Source organism: Carassius auratus, chromosome 36 (genome assembly GCF_003368295.1).
Source record: "Carassius auratus strain Wakin chromosome 36, ASM336829v1, whole genome shotgun sequence".
Taxonomy (NCBI): domain Eukaryota; kingdom Metazoa; phylum Chordata; class Actinopteri; order Cypriniformes; family Cyprinidae; genus Carassius; species Carassius auratus.
The window spans coordinates 5,364,394-5,388,164 of record NC_039278.1 but is presented as its reverse complement, the minus strand read 5'-3'; the positions used below and the strand labels follow the sequence as shown (position 1 = coordinate 5,388,164).

The following is a 23,771-nucleotide window of genomic DNA, read 5'->3' as shown; positions in this document are numbered from 1 at the left end:
CATAAAAATAAAATAAATAAAGCTCTACATTGCTCTGCTCTGTATGAAACCAGCATGTGAGAGTGACCCCATTCCTCCCTCACCCCTGTGCTGCATGTGTGCATGTAAATCTGTGTCCACATGTGAGAATCTGCTTCATCATTATTCAACACGAGCAGCCGCGGTCATGTGCTTGTGTGCGCGGCACGCTGCTTGGGCTGAGAGAACAGAAGGACATCGAATGGAATACACAAAGAGGAAATGGATAAAGCAGAAACACAGTGTGAAAGATTAGGGATGATGAATAAGGGGGAGCTCAGATGTAATGTCACACCTCAGCTGCAGACAGGAAGCTGCTTATTAAGAAAAAGAGGATCAGTCCTGCGGGGCACACTGTTAGCTTTCACTAGTGAGCTCTGAACACACAAGGGGGGCGCAAACATATGTGTTTGTGTGTGTGTGTGTTTCCATATGTTTGCAAAAGTGTTATCCCCATCAAACAGCTTCTATGTTTTTTTCCCCTCCATGTCATTGTGTGTCATACTAATGACGTGTGTGTCAGACGTGCTGATGAGTTATCAGAATATCTGTGTGCACGTGTGTCCTTCATCTCTCCTCCAAGAACAAGATGGAGAGTTAGGGCTCATTTTGATGACATCACAGGCAGACTGAATGGAGCTTCCCATGAGCCTTGTGGGCTGTGTTGCCATGGTAATCTACATAGATCACCCTGGATCCCCATTTATGGTTTTTTGCAGGTGTGAGTGTGACCACACACACATGCATCACAGCTCAAGAAAATGACTCACCTTGGCAGTGATGCTCTGAGATTGTTTCTTTTATTGGACAAGCATCACTGTTACTAATGCTGCGCTTTAACACTACAGCATTTGGTGCAGGCCTGAGTCTGCATAGAAACTGCATAGCAATTCACTAAAAATCACTTAACACACCTAACCAATTAAAATCTTGTTCTTGAGGCAGTCACATCAGAACAATTTCAGTTATGATTTGCGGGTGAAGTGGTCCTGTCAATATTGATCAATGCTGCAAATTGGCGTTCAAGTGCACACCATTGAATCTGGTGTGAAAATCATCTGGGGAACGAATCCCATTCGCAGTGTTCCATATCGCACAGTTCCTATAGAGATGCCATGTTTGACCCTCCAAATTCGCACTGCAAATATAACAAAGTGATATAGAAATGTTCTAAAATCCTCACACCACTTTAGCAACTGCATAGTAATGCTCTGACAACCACTAACAACACATTAGCATTTTACCGGCAAGTTGTGCATCCCAAGCGCCGATAGCATTTTTTTTTCTGAGAATGTAAAAATCTAGTTAGTTAATCTAGCTAATCTAGAGTTAATCAGTACCAACCTAGAGAAATGAAGAGTGATGTGTTTCATCCATGTAGAAATCTGTTTAGCAGTTAAAGGAATAGTTCACCTAAAGATGAAAATTTGATGTCAATTTACATAATTCTTAGCTGAAACCATGGTCCTTGGTGATTCATAAAATGCCAGTCAGCTGCTGCGTGTCTTTGAGAATTGGTAAAAAAATGTAAAGGAAAACAAAATTAGTACCAGTGACCCCTGACGATATATTGCAGTCTTATGAAGCAAATCGATTGGTCTGTGCAAGAAACTGAACTTTATTTACAGCATTATTACCTGTAATCCAGAGCCGCAGGCAAACAAGAAAATACTATTTTTTTCCCACAAGCTGGTTCTTTTGAAAAGAGTTTGTTTCTATGAACTGGTCCAAATTACTAGGCCATTTACGTAATCACCCATTGATGTAATAATATACACAATTATATTATCAAAGCACCCAATAATGATGTGAAATAAAGTGAATAAACTTTTCTTCATCAGCTCACATTTTTATACAAACAATGAGAAACCATAAAGACTTTCATTTCGTATGTGCATATCACCGGGTCTTTGGTCTGAGTCGCAATTGTTCACTCAGTTCAGTGACTGTTGGAGTAACTGGAGTGCTGAATAGTTACTAGTTTGAGTAACTTGTAGATCTGTGCTGCTCGAGCTGCAAACTGTTTAAGACGGTTCAGTCCAGTTTGGTAAACTGATTCATCTAGTTCACCAAAAAGGACCAGTTCAAAGGAATGATTTGTTCGTGAACCAGTCATCACTCCGGAGCATTTGCCTGAAGCTCTGGATTATAGGTAATAATATTGTGAATAATGTTCAGTTTGATGTGATAAGCTTGACATGCTTTTTTATTCTCAAACACTGGCAGCCTCTGACTTTCAACTTATGAACTGCCAAGGGCCAGTACTGAGGGTGAGTAAATTAACAGCAAATTTTCATTTTTGGGTGTTCCTTTCACATGGAACAGCATGATTCCTTGTTTCCTCAAATATGAACTGTTATGATCGAGCAAACCAAACCTGCAGCAAATGCTAGCTTCTCCCATGACCCCCTGGGCTCTTTTGGATGCTCATATGTGCAGTGGATACAGAAAAGATTCACCCCCCTTTAAAATAATTAGTGGCTTTGCAGCCTGAAATGAAGATGGACAGTTTTTGTTTTATCCAGCATTTACACAGTGAATCTTATAACATTCAAGTGAAAGATAAAACTCTAACATGTCATAAAGAAAAACAGAAACACTAAGTTGGAAGAAGGATCACTCCCTTCTTTCAGTATTTTGTTGAACCATCTTTTATGTTAATTACAGCCTTCAGTCTGTTGGGATTTGTCTCTGTCTCTACTAACTTTGCACATCTAGACTTTGCATTATTTGCCCACTCTTCTTTGCAGAACTGCTCAAGTTCAGTTCGGTTTGATAATGAATGTTTGTGGACTGCAGTCTTCAAGTCATCCCACAGATTTTCAGTGAGGTTTAAGTCTGGGCTCTGACGAGCTCATGCAAGGACATTCACCTTTTTCTCCTTCAACCACTGTGTGGTCAGTTTTGCTGTGTGTTTTGGGTAATGGTCATATTGGAAGGTAAACCTTCCCATTGACAACTTTCTGGCAAAGGGCAGCAGATTTTCCTAAAAAAATTGACTGTATTTTGCCCCATACATTTTCCCTTCTATCCTAACAAAAGCTCCAGCCCCTGCTGCAGATAAACACCACAATAACAGGATATTACCACCTCCATTCTTTACTGGAGGAATCTGTTACGTGGACGCCAGCTGTATTGGATTTCCGCCAGACATTGTTTGGTGTGGAGGCCAAATAATAAAATTTTAGTCTCATCTGCATCAGAATCTTCGAGGTGCATTTTGGCAAAGCTCAGTCTGACTGCATGTGGCCTTTCTTGAGGGGTGGCTTTTTTCTTGCAACCCTCCCAAACAAAGCCACATTTGTGGAGAATTTGTGATATTGTTGTCACATGCACACAGTGACCACTCTTTGTCATAAATTCCTAGAGTTACTTTTCTATACCCACTGTACATATGAGCATCCATGAGAGCCCAGGGGATCATGGGAGAAGCTAGCATATGTATGTGTAGGATCAGGATGCACATAATTATAATCTCTTCCCATGTGATCCACATATCATTTGGCCTAAATTATCATAGAGAGCCGTGTTTTGCGCTGTGCTCTATCTCGTCCTTCTCTTAATAGGTCCCTTAATATCATCTGTCCACTATCTATGCATTTAAAATGAATTGCTTTGGTTCTGCTGCAGGCTGTAGCCAGACGTTACTCTAAAGATGTGCAGGCGATTATGTGCAAGTGGTTGTTGCTAAATCATATGAATGAATACTCCATCCATCCATGACTATGGCTGGTCTGGATTCGGAGCCACAGGATAGTGAGACTTTGGCTTTACGAGGGACGAAAACAATGTCATTATGTTCTGAGGACAACTAGTGGCAGGCCACGTTAGTTGTCATGGAAACTGTCTGCTAAGGTTAGGCAGAGGGCTGCTAATTTTGGGATGTCTTCCAATGATGGTGTGAGAGGGAATTAAAGGGTCTGTCTGTTATGGTCTCTTGGTAATCTTACCAAAATATGTACATTTTAAATAAAATGAATTTTATTTGCAAGGATGCATTAAATTGATCAAAAGTTGATCAGGGTTTCCACTAATTTATTAAGCAGCCCAAGTGTTTTCAGCGTTTCCTGAAAATCAGTATATCCGAATGATTTCTGAAGGATCATGTGACACTGAAGACTGGAGGAATGATGCTGAATATACAGCTTTGCCGTCTCAGGAATAAATGACATTTACAAATATGTTAATAATATTATTACAGACGCCAGACTTTTGAACAGTACTGTCTGTGTGTTTATTTGTGTAAAGTTCTTTGCCGTATTTCATAGAATGGATTGTTGGATGAGTTACTGTATCTGTTAGTTATGTATGTGTTACTGTCTGCTTAATAACAGTGTTGTGTTTTGCAGAGAAGCGATGAGGAAGCCGTGCTGGACAGAGGTGGGACTCGGTCCATGCTCAAAACGAATTTCGAGAAAGAGGAGCTGGAAGGTAATTGAAGCTTTTTAAACGCACACTCTGACCTTGGAGTCAAAATGTATATTTAAAGATAAAATAAAATGATGCTTAAAAACATTCATTTAAATGTATCATATCATCACAATATATCCCATTTTTTTTATTTGTGTGTGTTGCATATAACTGAAGTCTTAAAGCAGTAGATACTTTCTAAACCTTAGCTAAAATTGCAACAAATTCTTAGAATTAATAAGTGAATTTCTCAGAACTTTCAAGACTGCTGAATAATTATTGCATATGACTATTATATAAAGTACGCTGATTGAGGAATTTGACTTAGAAGAAGGTCTGTTCATTAAATTAAGAGTACAATTTCATTTCTTTTTTCTTTTTTTTTTTTTTTTACAATTTGTGTTATTTTTTGGTAGATTTTGAAAGCTAACGTTATCTAGTCTATAGCAAAGAATTGCTTTCTCTTTTTCTTGTGGTTATAGTTTTAGTCACTATCCCCAGTATTAGTTATTAAAGCTGCATAAAGTTGATTCTAAACATTATTAGCTCCAGAAGCTTCAAGTTCAAACGTTTTGTAGAATAGTGCCCTCATTTTCAGACAACAGAGAAGTAGAGAGGAAATGAACCCACTGTTTGACATTAACTGTTCTGAGTCCTGAGGAAAAATTCCATTTAGAGAAAGATTTCATTCCAGCTCCTTCACACACACACTTGGAGCCTCTCTGTTACATCCTCATCTAGACTTGCTTTAACCTTCTGTGTGACCAAAAATGATGAACCATTTTCACAAATGAGACTGGTAACCATGGATTAACATTGTTTCAGTTCGGAATCAGTTTGGATTTGCCTCAGAGAAGATTATTGTGAGATAAAGTTTCAAATATGAAATAAAGTCAAAATAAAATACATCAACATGCAATTGAGAGATATAAAATCAGTTACTGCATATGCATATGCGTATAAGTGCAAATGCATTTAATGCATATGCATCCTTCCAGTCTTATTCAATTGCCTAATAAGGCAAAATAGAAAGGATTGCAAAATAGAAAAATTACATTCGGTTATAAATTACATGAATCATAAAAATGCCAGCCTATATTTTCAATTCAAAACTGCAAAAGGTGAAAGTTTTGCATCACTGGATATTCCTGTTGGTAGTTTAACAATTCTATATGAAAACATTTGTCAAATATTAAATTACGCTTTAAACAGTAAAGCTCGCCTTCTTTGATTTGATTTGCCATCTTAATCATTTTGACAAGCACTGTTAGTCCACTAAGGCAGGCCTGCCTGAAAATACATCTTTAAAACTTTTTTTCAAATACTGTCAAATATTGAGAGTACAATTTGGCCATTTCTAATTATTATATCTAAGTCCTTGTAACTGCTCTGAATTTAGCGTTAAGAGGACATTCCACTGATGTAAGAGAAAGTCATTCAGCTTTGCATGAACTACCACTTTTCCACACAAACCCTTACCTCAAGGCTGCTGGGGGAAGATATCTGTGAAGGTAATGAGATAAAAGCACACGTGTGTATTTGTCTCGGCCCTGGAGGTCTTTATCACTTATTTAGATGCTAAATTGCATGACTGAGTGAGCCAGTGAAACTAAAGCTCATTAGAGTGTGTATCTCTAAAGAGAGAGACAGTGGTGGTATTAAAAACTAATGAGGTGATTCAGAAGACACAGTCAGAATGGACCTTATTTCTATATGGAGATTGCATTGTCTGCTTTCATCACCATCTGTCTGCCTCACACATTTAAGTCGTGAGGTAAGAACTGTTTTATGGCTCCCGCTTCTCTGTGTCAGTGCCCAGAGCTGGCATCACACAAGCACACATATGTGTTCTCTCTCCACAGACACACACTGTCAGGCTGTCAGGCATCACAGTTCAGAGAGTCTCAGAGAGCTGGAGGGAGAGAGAGAGAGAACAGAAACACAACGTACTGTGCATAACTGCCGAATCTGATTATTTGACTGCAGAGATTGGATCTTGCTCAACAGAACATCCACCAGACACTCTTAAGTCTTAAAGTTTAAGATAGAGGAATAAAGGAAGTGTTTGTCATTAAAGGAACAGTTCACCAAAAAAAAAAAAAAAGTTTTAATGTTTGTTTTTGTGGAAAGTGGGGACATCCCATAGGCGTAATGGTTTTTATACTGTAAAAACTGTATATTCTATCGCCCTTCACCAACCCTAAAACTAACCCTAACCCTCACAGGAACTTTGTGAATTTTTACTTTCTCAAAAAAACTCATTCTGTATGGTTTATAAGCGTTTTGAAAAATGGGGACATGGGTTATGTCATCATTAGTTACCCTCTCCTTGTAATACCTGTGTCATACCCATGTCATTATACAGAGTTGTGTCCTGATATGTCACAAAAACAAGAGCACACACACACACACACACACATATAAAACAATATCACATTAGACCACAGAAATTCCATAATGACATTTCCTTTACGTTCAGCTTCCAAAAGTGCATTCATCTTTGCCATGTTACATTCAATTAGTTGACTACTATGTGCTTAACAAAAACATAAATGCCTTTAGTAAAAGCACTAACACTGACAAGCTACGCAATATCAATGAATGCGATTCATCTAATGGATGCGATATAGCATAGCTTGTCACTGATCTACGGCTATTAATCACAGAACTGGCTTTACTGATGAGATGCGGATGACAGTCACATGCGCTTTATCATGCAGCCCTTGTCTGTTGATCACAAAGTACAAAGTAGATGAGGAAAACTAGGATGCCGGTTTTATTCAAAGTGCCACAATTACTCCCTGGAGTGCATGGAATGGTGCGCTGTGATTGGTTGTTGGGATATATTGCATTCTGCAAAAAAGGAAACTGGTGTTTGTCGTGGTTTGGAAAGAACGGAGATACCTAATACAGTAACTCTGCGAATATCGCATTTTGTATAAATGTATATATATATATATATATATATATATATATATATATATATATATATATATATATATATATATATACACTTTTCAAGTAACACAATATTGATACTGGCGCAAACTCATTTTTTTTTTCGTATATCGCATTTTGGAACCAAACTCTTCATATATATACACACTCACACACAAACACAAACCTACATATATGTAGAATACTGTAGAAGTTTTTCTCACTGTTAGAAAAACTTTTTATTAAATAAAAAAATCATTATTAATTTCATAATTTCTGACTGGTCAATTTTACAGATCTGTTGTGTTTATAATTGCAAACTATTCTAACTCAAATTTTCAACTTGTTAAAAAAAATAACTTTTATACAGTAAGTTGTGCTCATTTGTGAAGATTATCTTGATGAACAACATGTGTAAGGATTATAAACTTCTTTTCATCACTGAGCTCATTTTCTGCAGTAGCCAATATTGACTTTTTGTCGAAGGAATCATTATGGAAGAAAAATAATGACAAATGTCTTTGAAAGCATGTTGAAAACAAGAAAGGTAGTGCAATTCAAGATACTTTTTTGTTTCAAAGACATTGGTCATTATTGGTCTTCCATAAACCAGGGTGATGCGAACCTCTAGATTGCCCTACAAAAATATGTCATCACTGAAGATCTCTGTTGCTATTTTTGTTTAGAATGTTTTGTGATAACTAGCCTCTATATTTCCCTGGCAGGACACCGTACTCTCTACATTGGGGTGCATGTACCTCTGGGTCGGAGGTCACACAGACGGCATCGTCACCATGGACACCGCCACAGTAAGAAGTCACGGGAGAGAGACTCTGGAACCGAGGATGGCAGAGAATCTCCTTCATTCAGTAAGTCTGTCACGCTACCTGGATAAATGAAAACTTGGAGTGAAAAAGTACAGAGATAAAAAATAAAATGTCTCTGTTTCTCTGTAGCAGACACACCGTCTCAGCGTGTACAGTTCCTGCTGGGAATGGAGGATGACGAGGAACACATTCCTCATGCACTCTTCACCGAGCTGGACGAAATCTGCCTGAAAGAAGGAGAAGATGCAGAATGGAAAGAGACGGCCAGGTACAAATACACACACAGAGGATAATATATATATATATATATATATATATATATATATATATATATATATATATATATATATATATATTTTTATATATATATACATATATATATATATAATGTTACAGATTATTAAATGTATTTATTTTATTTTTATTTTATTTTTTATTATACAATTTTCTAAATTATATTGTTATCAAAATGATAGTACAGTATTAGAGTGTAACCTGAAATTATATTAAATTGAACAAAAACTCAACCCAAAAAGACTTTCCTCATTTCAGAAGTCCAACAAAAGCCTCTACAAAGAGGGTTTGATGACCTGTCAGACACAAAGAGTAGAGTGATATTGCTGCAAAATAAAAATGGTTTCAAATCAATATATTGAGAGCACGCCTACGTAAGGGCAACATCTGTGGTTTGGAATAGCAGATATGTGTATATCCATTACAACTAATGCAGTACAAGATTGTGGCACCGGCTTATCTTCTCTCTCCTGTCCCTTATTGTTCTGTAGATGGCTGAAGTTTGAGGAGGATGTAGAAGACGGAGGGGAAAGGTGGAGTAAGCCATATGTGGCAACTCTTTCCCTTCACAGTCTGTTTGAGCTGCGGAGCTGTATCCTCAACGGAATTGTCATGCTGGACATGAGGGCCAACTCACTGGAGGAGATCGCAGGTACAGAGTCTGAAGACATTGTCAGGTCTAAATCTGCCTTTCTTAAGGATCCAAAGCAATCAGCATTTCAGTTACTACGATTAGCTATTTTCTCCTTTCAGTTAGCAATATACAGCAGGCCCATTCAGCATCTGTCTCAGTTTTCCTTCTGTCATCCTAAATAAGCATGTAAGATTAGATCCCAAATGATAGTACATATATGTGCTGTTGATATGCTTTTTAAGTTGATTTCCACAGTCTGTGAATGTTTTTTTTAAACTAATATGCTAATGCATTCCAACAACTCTTAACATAACAGAAGAGGAGTTTGTGATGACTCTTTCAACCCCTTTTTCTTTAAGTTAAAGTAGCAATCAATGACACACCAGTAAGATTTTTGATGTTTTCAAAATGATTGTCTTATGCTTATCAAGGCTGCATTTATTTGATCAAAAATACAGTAAACTAGTAATACAGTAAAATATTATTACAATCCTTCAGAAAACATTTCTAAAATGCTGATTTATTATCATTGTTGGAAACTGCTGTGCTGCTTAATATTTCTTTGGAATCTATGATACTTTTTCAGGACTCTTTGATAAATAAAAAGAACAGCATTTATTCAAAATACAAATCGTTTGTTACAATATACTGTTCAAAAGTTTGGGGTCAGTACTTAAAAAAAAGTAATTAATACTTTTATTCAGCAAGGATATGTTAAATTAATAAAACATGTTAGTGAAGACTTGTATTGCTACAAAAGATTTCTATTTTGAATAAATTGATGATTTGGTGATCAAGAAACATTGATCACCAAATGATTTTTTCATATTTTTTTGAAAATCTTGATATATTTTTTCAGCATTATATGTTGAATAGAATGCTCGTAAGAACAGCATTTGTTTGAGCTAGAAATCTTCTGTAACATTGTGCAAATGTTTTTATTGTCACGTTTGATCAATATAATATGTTCTTGCTGAAAAGTTTTTGGTAGTGTATATCACATATAATTTGCTTTGTTTAATGCTTTTTTTATTTTTTATTTTAAAGATATGGTTTTGGACCAGCACGAGATGTCAGGTTCTTTAGGAGAGGAGGTGAGGAAGAAGGTTCGAAATGCTCTCCTTAAACAGCATCACCATCAGAACCAGAAGAAACTGGCTAACCGGATCCCAATCGTACGCTCTTTCGCAGATATCGGCAGGAAGCAGTCTGAACCTAACTCAATGGATAAGAATGGTACTGCTCCACATACTCCAGCAAATGTATTCTTTTACATTTGCCATGCATCTTTTTTTTTAATTATTTTTTTTGATTGTGTGTTTGTGTCTGTCTGTCTGTGCATCCTAGTTACCATCAAGACCCATTTGCTCCCTAGTCCCCTCTTCTCTCTCTGGCCTAGGTTCAGTAGCAATGTGAGAAACAGACAGGTGCTCCTATGTCCAGCCTGCTCCCTCTGCTGTCCCAAGTGTCTGTCAGCTCCTCATAAACCGCACCCATGTCCTTCTGCCCCTCCTGCCCCAGATACCACCCTCGTCCGACCCAAAACTAACCACATCCCCTTCAGCAAGCAACTAAGCTTGCATTACGGCTACCATCAGGCAAAATGATCATAGATTCGCCTGTACTTATGTGGGGCAGTAACATTATTGCTATTTTAAGAGCAAAAAAGGTTTTCATCTCCATGACTGTAACATCACTGTCTTTCTTCAAAACGATTGAATCTGTTATATGATGGTCTGTTATTTATTCCTCTGTTTGGTATGATTGCTGCACTGCTTCCAGGTCAGACGGTGTCCCCTCAGGCTCAGCCCACCACAACAGAAGGACGTGGGGATGGCAGTCGTGAGAACAGTGCTGTTGACTTCAGCAAAGTAAGAATGACATTACAGACAGTAGTAAATCTTACTCTGGAGCTTAAATATACAATCATACACTACTCTTCAAATGTTTGGGGGCAGTAAGCTTCTTGAGCATCAAGTCATTATATTATGACTTGACCCCCACACCTACATCTCTTGCCAGCACTGAGACTCAAACCTGCGACCTTCAGGTTACAAGTCGAACTCTCCAACCATTAGGCCATTCTGCCATTCTTTTGTGCCTGCAGATAGACCTCCACTTCATGAAGAAGATCCCACCAGGAGCTGAGGCATCCAACATCTTGGTGGGTGAGCTGGAGTTTCTAGAGAAACCTGTGGTGGCCTTCATCCGTTTGTCCCCCGCTGTGCTGCTCAATGGACTAGCAGAGGTCCCCATTACCACCAGGTAAGAGCAGATATATCTGTGCACAAAACTCATTAAACATATTAATGTCTCAGTCGTTCAAATTCATTCTGTGGAGCGGTGTGCCTCAGAGTTCACTACTAAGTCCTTTGTCATTGTGCAGGTTTCTCTTCATTCTGCTTGGGCCCTTGGGGAAAGGGCCTCAGTACCACGAGATTGGCCGCTCTATTGCCACGCTAATGACAGACGAGGTCAGTACTATGGACAACACTGTGTTTATTTCTATACTTTATGATATACTATATGTAGGAGGCTCTTATGTGTGCTAATTTCACCTGAATGTCTCTTCTCCAGGTGTTCCATGATGTGGCTTATAAAGCAAAGGATCGTTCTGACCTTGTGGCAGGAATTGATGAGTTTTTGGACCAGGTGACTGTGCTGCCTCCAGGCGAGTGGGATCCCACCATCAGAATAGAGCCGCCCAAAAGCGTGCCCTCACAGGTGAGCCAGTTCTCAAACTCTATGCACTCATTTATCACGGATTTGGACTTCAGTGATGCACAGAAATTTAAGACTGAAAATATTCATCCAAAAATTATTTTTCAGTTTTGGACAAAACAGTTTTTGAGGGTTGAATTTATTGACTAAATGATCATCTTTTCCTCTTTATTGCTAAATTATATAGCACAATGTAAACATGAATGAACATTAGAAGGTATGTTGAAAGAAATAGTACAACTTACTAAAATATATTATGTCGTGTAATCACTCAAGCAGTTCTTTCAGAAAACAGAAAGAAGCCAATAGAACAGCTTGTAAACAATGTTACATTTACCTCAAGAAAACCATTCAATGTCAGCTTGAGAGTCAGCTAGAAAAATGAACATTAGAGAGGAACATTTTGCTAAATATATGAACTACATTACATATTAATATATACATTCATTCGTTCGTTTTTACTTAACATGTTGTCTTCATTATTCTGTTTAAATAAATCAGTAATTCAATTTTGTTAATGCCACACTAAATTAGAAACATTATTATATATACATATAATTATGTATAAAGTAATCTAAAAACTGAGATCAGTATTAATGTTGGTTTTGTGTTACCATCTTGCAGGAGAAAAGGAAGGTTCCTCCTCTGGCCAATGGAGGGGCTGATCTGGGGGAGGCTGAAGAGCACGGAGGCCACGGAGGACCAGAACTACAGCGCACAGGGAAGTGAGTAATCTGCAAATATGTACTGTCCATATATTTTAGCATTTGTGAATTCGGTAAATCCCCATGGCAGAGATGGACTTGGATCTCAGAAGTGTATTTTGTTTGGATCTTCAGGTTTTTTGGTGGTTTTTTTATGGACATCAAGCGTAAGGCTCCTCACTACCTGTCAGATTACACAGATGCCATCAGTCTGCAGTGTCTCGCCTCCTTCCTTTTCCTGTACTGCGCATGCATGTCTCCTGTAATCACCTTCGGAGGTCTACTAGGAGAAGCCACGGAAGGACGCATAGTAAGAACATATTTATATATGCAAAACGTATATTAAGCAGAGGGGTTGATTATGATGTGACTGATGTTATGTTTTTCCCATTTCAGAGTGCAATAGAGTCTCTGTTTGGAGCCTCTATGACGGGTATAGCGTATTCTTTGTTTGCTGGGCAGCCCCTCACTATCCTGGGCAGCACAGGACCTGTCCTGGTCTTTGAGAAAATCCTCTTCAAATTCTGCAAGTGAGGCACCTTGATTTGCACTAAGCATTTTGAAGTATTTCAATCAACTCAAGGGAATTCTGCACTGATAGCGTTGTTTATTTTCACATGCAATCTGCATTGTTGTAGCACTGTATTTCATAAAAAGGAAATATGCAAATCAGGTAATGATGCAAACCCACTCAATTTTTTTTATAAATCCATAAAAACACTTCAGTTACATGAATTAAATATCAATAGAAAAATGTAAACTTATTTCATTTCATTTAGCTGCCAAAGCAACATTTCTTATTTGCATTTAGTTAAACTTGATGTACTAAAATAACTAAAACTAAATAAAAATTTATAAAAACTATATATACATATTTAAGGGAAAAAAAAAACTACAAGGAATGAAAATGACAAAAAATAAAATTCTAAATATCAATATTTAATTAAAATATAAATTAAAACTATTACAATGTCTCAAATTTAGAAATAAAAACAATATTAGTGACTGGAATTTAAAAAAAAAAAGCTCACATGAGTTTATTCAAAGTATTCGGCCACAGATTAAAATTTAGATTAACATATCAAGTTCCAAATTCATTAATTAATTATAAACAGAAATACCTATTCACAGATTGCAGGTGATTAGTGGATACATTTTTTAAAAAAAATTTAATTCTTATATTAGCTTATATTAGCAAGAAAGGCAACACAATTTAGTTAACTCACCCTCAAAGTGTCTTTTATCATATTACCATAAAACAGACAGAGACTCATCTCTTTTATCTGTGTTTTCTCCTCAGAGAATATGGTTTGTCCTACCTCTCCTTGCGTGTGTGCATCGGTCTGTGGACAGCCTTTTTCTGTCTTCTGCTGGTTGCCACAGACGCCAGCTCGCTGGTGTGTTACATCACACGATTCACGGAGGAAGCCTTCGCTTCCCTCATCTGCATCATCTTTATCTACGAGGCTCTGGAGAAACTCATTCATCTGGGAGAGACGTACCCTTTCAACATGCACAACGACCTCAACCAGCTCACTCAGTACTCGTGAGTACATCTTCCTTAAAGGTGCTGTAGGGAACTTTTGTAAAAAAATATTTTGTACATATTTATTAAACCTGTCATTATGTCCTGACAGTAGAATATGAGACAGATAATCTGTGTAAAAATCAAGCTCCTCTGGCTCCTCCCAGTGGTCCTATTGCCATTTGCAGAAACTCCATCGCTCCCGGTAAAAAACAACCAATCAGAGCTGCGGTCCGTAACTTTGTTTGTGTTCAAAGTATAGAAAAATGTATATAATATAAGCGAGTACACCATGAATCCATTATCCAAACCGTGTTTTTAGCTTGTCCTCAATCACTAGTGTGCACCTATAATAAGTGTTTATATTCGGACTATTTTAGATTGCTTTGGGGGTACCGCGGCGGAGTAACCCAGTACCTTTGTGATACTTCATAGACATAAACAGAGAGAAGTAGCTCCGGCTACGATGTTCTTCCGCAAAACGCAAGCAGTTCTGTTTATTAATCGCTAGAGCGTCAAAAGTTCCCTACCGCAGCTTTAAAGTCACAGCTCTAATTCAGTACGTGTTGATAAAGTTATCAATGTGAAATCATGTGATATATTTATTTGTGTTTTGCAGGTGTGTGTGCACAATGCCCGAAGAACCTAGCAATGCCACACTGAGTTACTGGCAGGACAAAAACATCACTGCTTCTGAAATTGACTGGTTAGGCCTAGATGTAAAGGTAAGTGTGACTATTGGTGCATTCGTATTTACGAGTTGATAATGTTTATAATAAAAAGAAAACAAGTAGTTTATATGGAACAAAGAGTACAAGTGCTAGAAGGTAAAAACAAACAAGTAGCTAGAATAAAAACTGAACAGAGTGTGCAAGTGTTAAAGGGACAAGTGTAGATGGAAGAGATATGTCTACTGGATATATATATCTATATCTAACTATCAATATATATATAGATGGTTATATATGGGTATATAACTGCATTCCCATAGGCTCCATCATAGTCAGTCATCATCCTGCATAATTTTTGTTAGCAATTGCATGCAATGACGTACTATACAGGTCTGGGTGCGTTAAATGCATTAATCATTGAGTGCATTGCATTGTGCCATTATGTGTTCATAAAACCTCAGCTCATTTGAATACTGCACATTTTTACAAATAATAGGTCACCCGTACATACAGAAGATTATAAACCCTCATAGTACTTTATTTTAAAACAGTATGCCACCACCCTTACGAAAGGAAAATATATTTACCAATATATTTCCTAAAATATATTGTGATATATTGTAATATATTATTTTCCCTTTTTATTTCTAATATTTTATATATTTGAATACATTTAATAATATATTGATGACACATATAGTATATAATATATTGCAAAATATACAAATGATTGCCGCTTTCAATATATTGCAATATATTGGAAAAAATAAATATATATAAGAATATATGTCTAATATATTACATGATATTTTCCAATATACTGCAATATATTTTTGTTTCATAAGGGCATATGGGGTAATACATTTCAGTGACTCGTACTTTATAAAAGCAAATCCTCAATTGGTTGACCTCAGTTCCCCTTTATATTTAAACTCCTGCACACACACAAATATACAACACAACACAATCTAATCCACCATAAACAAATCCTTGTGATATTTCCAGTTACACATGACTATATGATTTTATCTTCCTTTTTTCTAGAGTTTGTGTTTATATGTGTTCTTTGGAGCAGATGTGATTATGGTGTCTGCTGTTTCATCTCAGGGCTGTGTGGAGAACAGGGGAGAGTTTGTGGGCCGAGCCTGTGGCCACCACGGTCCGTACATCCCTGACGTCCTCTTCTGGTCTGTCATTCTCTTCTTCTCCACGGTTGTCATGTCCTCCTTCCTCAAGGAGTTCAAAACTAGCCGTTACTTCCCCACCAAGGCAAGAAGCTTCCGTGTGTTTCAGTATAGAATAGTACAATATAATCTAAGAATTATAATTTATCTAGACCCATTATACCTAACAGAGTAAAGAGGCACTGCTAAGCCTTTAGCATTTTGAAGACTCACAGATTTATGTTCATGCTTATTCTAATTCAGTGCTTTTCTAAACAGGTGAGGGCAGTTATCAGTGATTTTGCAGTTTTCATCACCATCATGACCATGGTTCTGATCGACTATGCTCTGGGGGTCCCTTCCCCCAAACTACAGGTTCCCAATGAGTTCAAAGTGAGTCGTTAAGAGAAGTTTTACAGTACATTTCTGCACAAATCTATCCTGTGCGTATGAATATGTCATTAATCAGATGATCTCTCACAGCCAACCAGAGATGACCGTGGCTGGTTCATCAGCCCATTAGGTCCAAACCCATGGTGGACCATTATCGTGAGCTTCATCCCAGCTCTGCTATGCACCATCCTCATCTTCATGGATCAACAAATCACTGCTGTTATTATTAACAGGAAGGAACACAAGCTTAAGGTCCGCTGCTAAGTCCTTCACAATATGCTCCTTTTGGTCAACAGATATTCAACCTGATGTCTTTTGTTATGAATGTGTGCCTCCACAGAAAGGCTGTGGGTATCATCTGGACCTGTTTGTGGTGGGTGTGATGCTGGGCGTGTGCTCTTTGATGGGCCTGCCATGGTTCGTAGCCGCGACGGTGCTGTCAATCAGCCACGTGAACAGCCTGAAGCTGGAGTCCGAATGCTCTGCGCCTGGAGAACAGCCCAAGTTCTTGGGCATCAGAGAGCAGCGCTTCACCGGCCTCATGATATTCGTCCTGATGGGCAGCTCAGTGTTTATGACCTCCATACTGAAGGTCAGTGACCTTTGGCTCAGATTGAGTCAGCCTGCTAACATGATGCTGGCATTAAACTTTTGAGACATTTCATCTTCTTACGTTTTTGTCCTCAGAATATCCCGATGCCTGTGTTATATGGAGTTTTCCTCTATATGGGAGCATCGTCTCTCAGGGGCATACAGGTACTGCAATTACTGAATTCATATATTGTGCATTTGTTTATTCAGCCATTTGTTTGAGTGGCTTATGTTACTTAATATTGTTTATATATTATTATAGTATATATTAATGGTTTGTATTTTTATTTTTTTATTTTAGTTTATGGGTTAGCAATTTTTTGATATGCTTGTAATTTGCATTAGTTTTATAATGTAATTTCGTTGTTGAATAATTTAAATTATTAATAATTATTTATCATTTAAGCATTTACTTAGTTCATTTTTGTTTTGGTTATTTTTTATTACTTCAATTGATTCAAGTCAGCATTTCAAATTTTTTATTTTTTTTAACAATATTAGTATATATATATATATATATATATATATATATATATATATATATATATATACACACATTGCTGCTTAAAAAATTTGTGAACCCTTTAAAATTGTCTATATATCTGCATAAATATAACCCCCCAAAATCATCAGATTTTCATGCAAGTCCTGAAAGTTGAAAAAGAGAACCCAGTCAAACAAATGAGATCGAAATATATACTTTGTCATTTATTTACTCAGGAAGATGATCCAATATTACATATCTGTGAGCGGCAAAATATGTGAATCTCTAGGATTAGCTGATAATTTGAAGGTGAAATTAGAGTCCATCTGATTTATATATCTGACAATGTTAGCTGTTTGCATTTGCTGTTCAGTTCTTTGATCGCCTGAGGCTGTTTTGGATGCCAGCAAAACACCAGCCTGATTTTATCTACCTGAGACACGTCCCGCTGAGAAAAGTTCACCTGTTCACCATCGTCCAGCTCACCTGCTTGGTGCTTCTCTGGGTCATCAAAACCTCCAGAGCTGCCATAGTCTTTCCTATGATGGTAAGATATGTGTGTTTATATATATGTGTGTGTGTATATACATTTATATGTAAGATATCATATGATATCTGTGTGTTTTCTTGCAGGTCTTAGCCCTTGTGTTCATCCGTAAGCTGTTGGATTTTGTCTTTTGTAAGCGGGATCTCAGCTGGCTTGACGACCTCATGCCTGAGAGCAAGAAGAAAAAAATGGAAGATGCACAGCAAGAGGTACCCCCCCCCACCCATTAACCACTGCTATTGGTTCTGGCCTGCGACGATGCTATTGGCCGGTGAAGACCAAGCACTGCTGGCAGTGTTTTAAAAGGACACATCACCATTGTGTTCTTTCTCTCACTTTCAGGAAAACCAGTGTGTCTTGATGGAGGATGAAGGAATTGTACAAGTGCCCTTAGAGGGGCATTGCAAGTAAGTAGCAAAACAATCAGTGTTAAAAATGGGTAGCTTGCTGTTGTTAAAGGGATGGTTCACTTTCACATTAAATTTTGATATGTTTTAGCTTACCTCAAGGGCATCCAAGATGTAGGTGTCTTGGTTTCCACAGTAGTTTCAATTTTGATATTTTTAGGTCAAAACATTCTGGTCTGTGACTGGATATAATGCATGTACAGAGGAGTCCAAATTAAACGATTCCCCATCGTAAGTACACATTGATGACCTAAGACACGAAACGAGCGGTTTGTGTATTTATATCGTTTTTTCCTCTTGTACACAACCACGTCCAACTGATCTGAGGGCGCGAGTGCTTCCTGATGTGACGTGTGCGCGTGCTCCGGCTTAGTCTGCGCAAGAGCGGAAAGCGCCGGAAGTGATCTCTCGCGTGTGTACGTCACTCATTGTTTACTGTCTATGGTTTACACAGAGATTTCGGAAGTTTTACCTTTCACTGTGAAGATCTAAACATATTTAGACATACAGGTAATTGCAATGGAAGACGATTTCAATATATCAACAGACAACGTTAATTTTTTTTCACAACCACATTTATTTGAACCAGAATACACAGATCAAGTATTCAGGAGCGATCCGCTGCAGCAGCACGTCTTCAAGCCTCGGAGATACAGAGATCTCTTCAAAATTGGTGGTATTTTAGTAGCAAGTGTTGTGAGATGCCAACAGAAGTGGAGAGCATATGTTGTCACGAATGAAACACTACAAGACGACGACGAGGACATTGACAGTATCGCATCACACACACCTGCCTGACTGAAGATCCTGAGTTCTCTCCGCTGTTGAGACGCAGCGTTTTGCACGTTGTGTTTAGTTTGCCACATATAAACTGGAGGTGACGTCCAATGCCAGAGGGACCCAATGGCACGCTGTCAATAGAGTGAGTAATGTGTTGTGTTTATTATAATCGCAACGATTATAGGGTGCATTATAAACAAATTAATTAATTACAATTACTGCATTATATTTCAGACAGTGCAGATTGGTGGCGTATCATGTGGTAAACAGTAAACAATGAGTGATGTACACGCACGAGAGATCACTTGCGGCGCTTTCCGCGCTTGCGCAGACTAAGCCAGAGTGCGCGCGCACATCACACATCAGGAAGCACGCGCGCCATCAGATCAATTCGATGTGGTTGTGTACAAGAGATTTGAAGTGGTGACAATAGACCTCCATTATATGAGTCACAGACAAGAACGGTTTGACCTAAAAATATCAAAATGGGAACTACTTGTGGAAACAAAGACACCTACATCTTGGATGTCCTTGAAGTAAGCTAAATCATATCAAAATTTAATTTGAAAGTGAACTATCCCTTTAACACTTTTATCTAATCTAACCCTTAAATCTGATTTTGTAAGAGTATTTATATTAAGTGATGTGATTTAAAAAATATTTGATTGAATAATTACTTTTTTTGAATGAAAAATTGAATAAAAACGTTTGAATACATTTTTTTATTAATTTATTTGTTTGTTATTTCGAACACTGCCATTCAAAAGTTTGAGTCAGTAAGAAACGAATGCTTTTATTCGGGAAATTGCAATAAAAGCAGTTATAATGTAACAAAAGATCAAATAAATGCTGATAAAACTGAGGCAAATAAACTCTGTTATTTTTAACTTATTATTAAAAAGAAAAAAAAATCACAGCTTCCACAGAGATACTAAAAATCAATAAAATTTTTGACACTGATAATAATAAAGGTTTGATGATGATATAATGATTTCTGAAAATATAACAAAATATATATATATATATATATATATATATATATATATATATATATATATATATATATATAAAGATTTTGTAATACAGTTTTTTGTATTTTTTCGTACCAACCCAAATATTTTACATTTAATTTCACTTGTTTCATTTCGAGCCGAATGGCTTGCACTTATTAATTTCAGTTAAAATGTTTAGATGGCCTCATCTCTTCTTGAAAAAAAGATTAATTTCAAAATAGATGAAAAAACAACAACAGTCTGAGATTAAAAATGGCATAAAATCTGTTTGTGTTCATCAAGGGACGATCCTTCCACTGTCAACATTTCAGATGAGATGACAAAGACGACTTTTGGAAACACCTGGAAAGACCTCAGCACTGACAGCACCAACAAAGATCAAAGCTCAAAAAGGTTTGGATTTAACATTCCCTCAGTACATTTTCTCGCACACATGACAATCTTCAAACATGTCACTTTAATCTCACCACACACCTGCAAACATTACATTAGGATAATCAAAATACATAGTATTTTATGCTAATGGGACATGTCAGTTTCTCAATTCAGTAGTGAAGACCTTCACCTCACAGCTCGCTTTACTCCTTAAATGGGACCAAAACTCAGTCCACAACATTTTCATTCTTAGATCCGAGTTTAGTCATATCTGAGCCCTTTGATGAAATCCCCAACAGCCTTTACTTTAAAAATGCTAAATGAATATAGGATTGCTAAAATATCTCTATCCTAATTTGGAATCAATTCCCAGTGAAATTAAATAAGACTCTTACTGGATAAATGAAATTCCTAGATAACTGAATAAAGTCAATTTATCTGTAATCCAATAAGGATCGTTCAGGATCTGCACTTCATTGTGATGAAATTAAATTAGCAGTCTGTTTAGTAAACTCCTCAAACATGCTGTTCTCTTTGAAATGACTGAATTTTTCATCCCTGTCACTCGTAAGCTCCCTCTCCTAATGTCCCAGATGCTGATTTCCGAAAGGTAAGTTGCAACCCATCCCGTCTGTGCACGATCACTGTATATACACTAGTGCTCTTGGTGTCTGGCCTCCATTTTTTTTTTGGTGCTATGGTTATTGTTTATTGTTTCCCAAATGTTCAAACCTTTTCTCCTTTTCTAAAAAAAATTGCATCTTCCTCTTTAGAGTTTAACAACAATGAAGCATTTCCAGGCTTCACAAAGGGCATTTTACTAAAAAAGTGGCATCACAATAAGAGATTCAAGCTTTTTGTTCCAAAGCATTTTAGGGTTTGTGTGCATGTTTGTGTGTATTTGTTTAATGCATGCAAAAGCATGATTTTCTGATAGGTCAAAGGTCAAGCTTTAGCGCATGCAAATTAAACGAATAGTTCACCCAAAAATGAAAATTTGCTGTAAATGTACTCATTCTCAGGCCAACCAAAATGTAGAAGAGTTTGATTCTTAATCAGAACAGGTTTGGAGAAATGTAGGATCACCTCATTTTTTCACCAGTGGATCATCTGTAGTAAATGGGTGCCGTCAGAATGAGAGTCCAAACAGATGATAAAAAACATAATAATCCTCAAGTAATCCACACCACTCCAGTCCATGAAGTGAAAGCTGCATGTTTGTAAGAAACAAATCCATTGTTAAGACTTATTTAACTTCAAACTGTTGCTTCTAGAACAGGGGTGTCAGACTCAATTCAATCCTGCTCCAACACACATACCATGTAGTTTTCAAATAAGCCTGAAGGACTTGATGAGTTGGATGGATCAGGTGTGTTTAATTATTGTTGAATCTAAACTCTGCAGAGCTCCGGCCCTCCAGGAACTGAGTTTGACTCTACTGTCCTAGAATATCATCTCATCTGAATCAGTTCAAAACAGTTCTGAATGAATATGTTGGTGCATTTTGATGCAAGAGAACAAGTGGGGATTTTTCATCGGAGGTGGTATAGGTATGGATTACGGACTTGTCTATTTTGGCCAGATTTTACCGTTAAAAATTAAAACACCTTAATGATGGGTTTTCAAAGCTTTTCACTTCACACAATGTTAATTGATGGACTGGAGTCATGTACTGTAGGTAACTTGTGGATTATTGTGATGTTTTTATCAGCTGTTTGGAGTCTCATTCTGACGGCACCCATTCACTTAGAGGAGAATCCGTTGGTGAGCAAATAATGTAATGCAAAATTTCTCCAAATCTGTTCTGATGTAGAAACAAACTCATCTTCATCTTGGATGGCTTCAGAGCAAATGTTAATTTTTGGGTGAAATATTCCTTTAACTCACTGAGGTCAGACATTCATGTAAAATAGGGCTGTCAAAGTTAACGCATGCAACAAGTTAAATGTACTTCATGCTATTTTTTTGTTTTAACATTGTTATTGAAAATAAAACTGATAACAAAGAGTCCCTAATGGAAAATCTGTATGTAGAATATACCGTAATTCATTTATAAATCAAACCCATATGGTTTGTTTAACATTATTTAACAAATTATTTTGATTTTTTTATTGTGAAATTTATATCTAGAGTAATTATAGAAATTTATATATGTTATACTATGAGAGTCATCAATAAAGTCATTACATATGTATTTAAAAAAAAAAGACTGAAAAAATGAAACAAATGCATTAACAGGCTAATTGTGAAAGTGTTATATATGAATATATAATTCATATATATATATATATATATATATATATATATATATATATATATATATATATATATATAATTATAATTTAGCATTTTATTTGAATTTATATTTGAATTCATATTTAAATTGTTTAAATATGATACATATTTACATTTTTAAATATTAAATTAATAATTAAATAGTTTTCATGAATTATTTATTTTATTATTCATTACTATGAATCATCAGTTGACAGCACTAATAAATCAATAATCTTGCTTTCATGAAGAATGTGTTCACACAAAACAACACACACGCTCAGTTTCTCTTCAGCTTTTCAAGTGTGTTTTTCTTCAGGGTGATGCGTGTTTTTCTGTATTCCGCAGCTCAAAGGTTGAAGTTGCCATTGGACATAAAAGAGGTGATGAAGAGAAGGAGGCAGATCTGGATAGAGAGACGAGTTTGTGAGTTCACGTATTTCGAAACACTCTGTACCGTGCCACACTACGAGCACCACGAAATGCTTCTGTTCTGTAGGTCTGTGTGTGCCAGTCTGTGCTAAGGCACCTTGCTATATTTACATGTTTTTTATGTGCGTGTGTGGGGACATGTTTGTTTCAAGCATCTGAATATATATCAGAATTTGCCGCCCACAAGGAGGATTGTTGGGTTGTGTGTTTATCTAGTCCAACTCTAGTCAAATTGTAGTTTCACATAGAAATTTAAAAAGAAAAATTAAGGTTACTTTTGTTTTCGACCAGGTAGGGTGTATTTTGTATGTTTTATATTTTTTTGAAAGTAGATCCTATTGAAATTCCTTGTCTTATATCCTGAATACATTTACTATATAATAATGCATTCTTTTTTTATTATGCATAAATGATAAATCTTAATTTGCAGGTATAGTTAAAATATTATAATAGTAAAAAGACATTTCTGAGAGAAGATGCAAATGTAGTTGTATCAGCTTTTTTTTAGTGTCTGTGCGTCAAAATGTTCTCTGCATTACTTCATAAGATGCTTGATGTTAACATTTACTAC

General features: G+C 36.7%; 1 protein-coding gene across 3 annotated transcripts in view; it reads left to right on the top strand.

Annotated features, from left to right (window-relative positions):
* Positions 1–23,313, top strand: part of LOC113055022 (sodium-driven chloride bicarbonate exchanger) — a 33,644-nt gene extending 10,331 nt beyond the window's left edge. For 2 of the 3 annotated variants that reach the window (XM_026220952.1, XM_026220953.1), the window contains exons 3-27: positions 4,368–4,449; positions 8,091–8,234; positions 8,322–8,460; positions 8,978–9,138; positions 10,168–10,356; positions 10,903–10,991; positions 11,228–11,385; positions 11,507–11,594; positions 11,698–11,844; positions 12,466–12,566; positions 12,681–12,855; positions 12,942–13,075; positions 13,846–14,091; positions 14,690–14,795; positions 15,849–16,010; positions 16,184–16,297; positions 16,388–16,549; positions 16,638–16,889; positions 16,985–17,053; positions 17,746–17,919; positions 18,006–18,128; positions 18,262–18,326; positions 20,402–20,512; positions 21,067–21,104; positions 23,117–23,313. In XM_026220952.1, the coding sequence (XP_026076737.1) occupies positions 4,368–4,449; positions 8,091–8,234; positions 8,322–8,460; positions 8,978–9,138; positions 10,168–10,356; positions 10,903–10,991; positions 11,228–11,385; positions 11,507–11,594; positions 11,698–11,844; positions 12,466–12,566; positions 12,681–12,855; positions 12,942–13,075; positions 13,846–14,091; positions 14,690–14,795; positions 15,849–16,010; positions 16,184–16,297; positions 16,388–16,549; positions 16,638–16,889; positions 16,985–17,053; positions 17,746–17,919; positions 18,006–18,128; positions 18,262–18,326; positions 20,402–20,512; positions 21,067–21,079 (3,204 nt within the window). In that variant the 3' untranslated portion in view covers positions 21,080–21,104; positions 23,117–23,313. Of the gene's footprint in view, positions 1–4,367; positions 4,450–8,090; positions 8,235–8,321; positions 8,461–8,977; positions 9,139–10,167; positions 10,357–10,467; positions 10,717–10,863; positions 10,992–11,227; positions 11,386–11,506; positions 11,595–11,697; positions 11,845–12,465; positions 12,567–12,680; positions 12,856–12,941; positions 13,076–13,845; positions 14,092–14,689; positions 14,796–15,848; positions 16,011–16,183; positions 16,298–16,387; positions 16,550–16,637; positions 16,890–16,984; positions 17,054–17,745; positions 17,920–18,005; positions 18,129–18,261; positions 18,327–20,401; positions 20,513–21,066; positions 21,105–23,116 lie in introns of all 3 variants that reach the window. The other variant, XM_026220954.1, reaches the window with a different exon arrangement.
* The last annotated feature ends 458 nt before the right edge of the window (positions 23,314–23,771 follow it).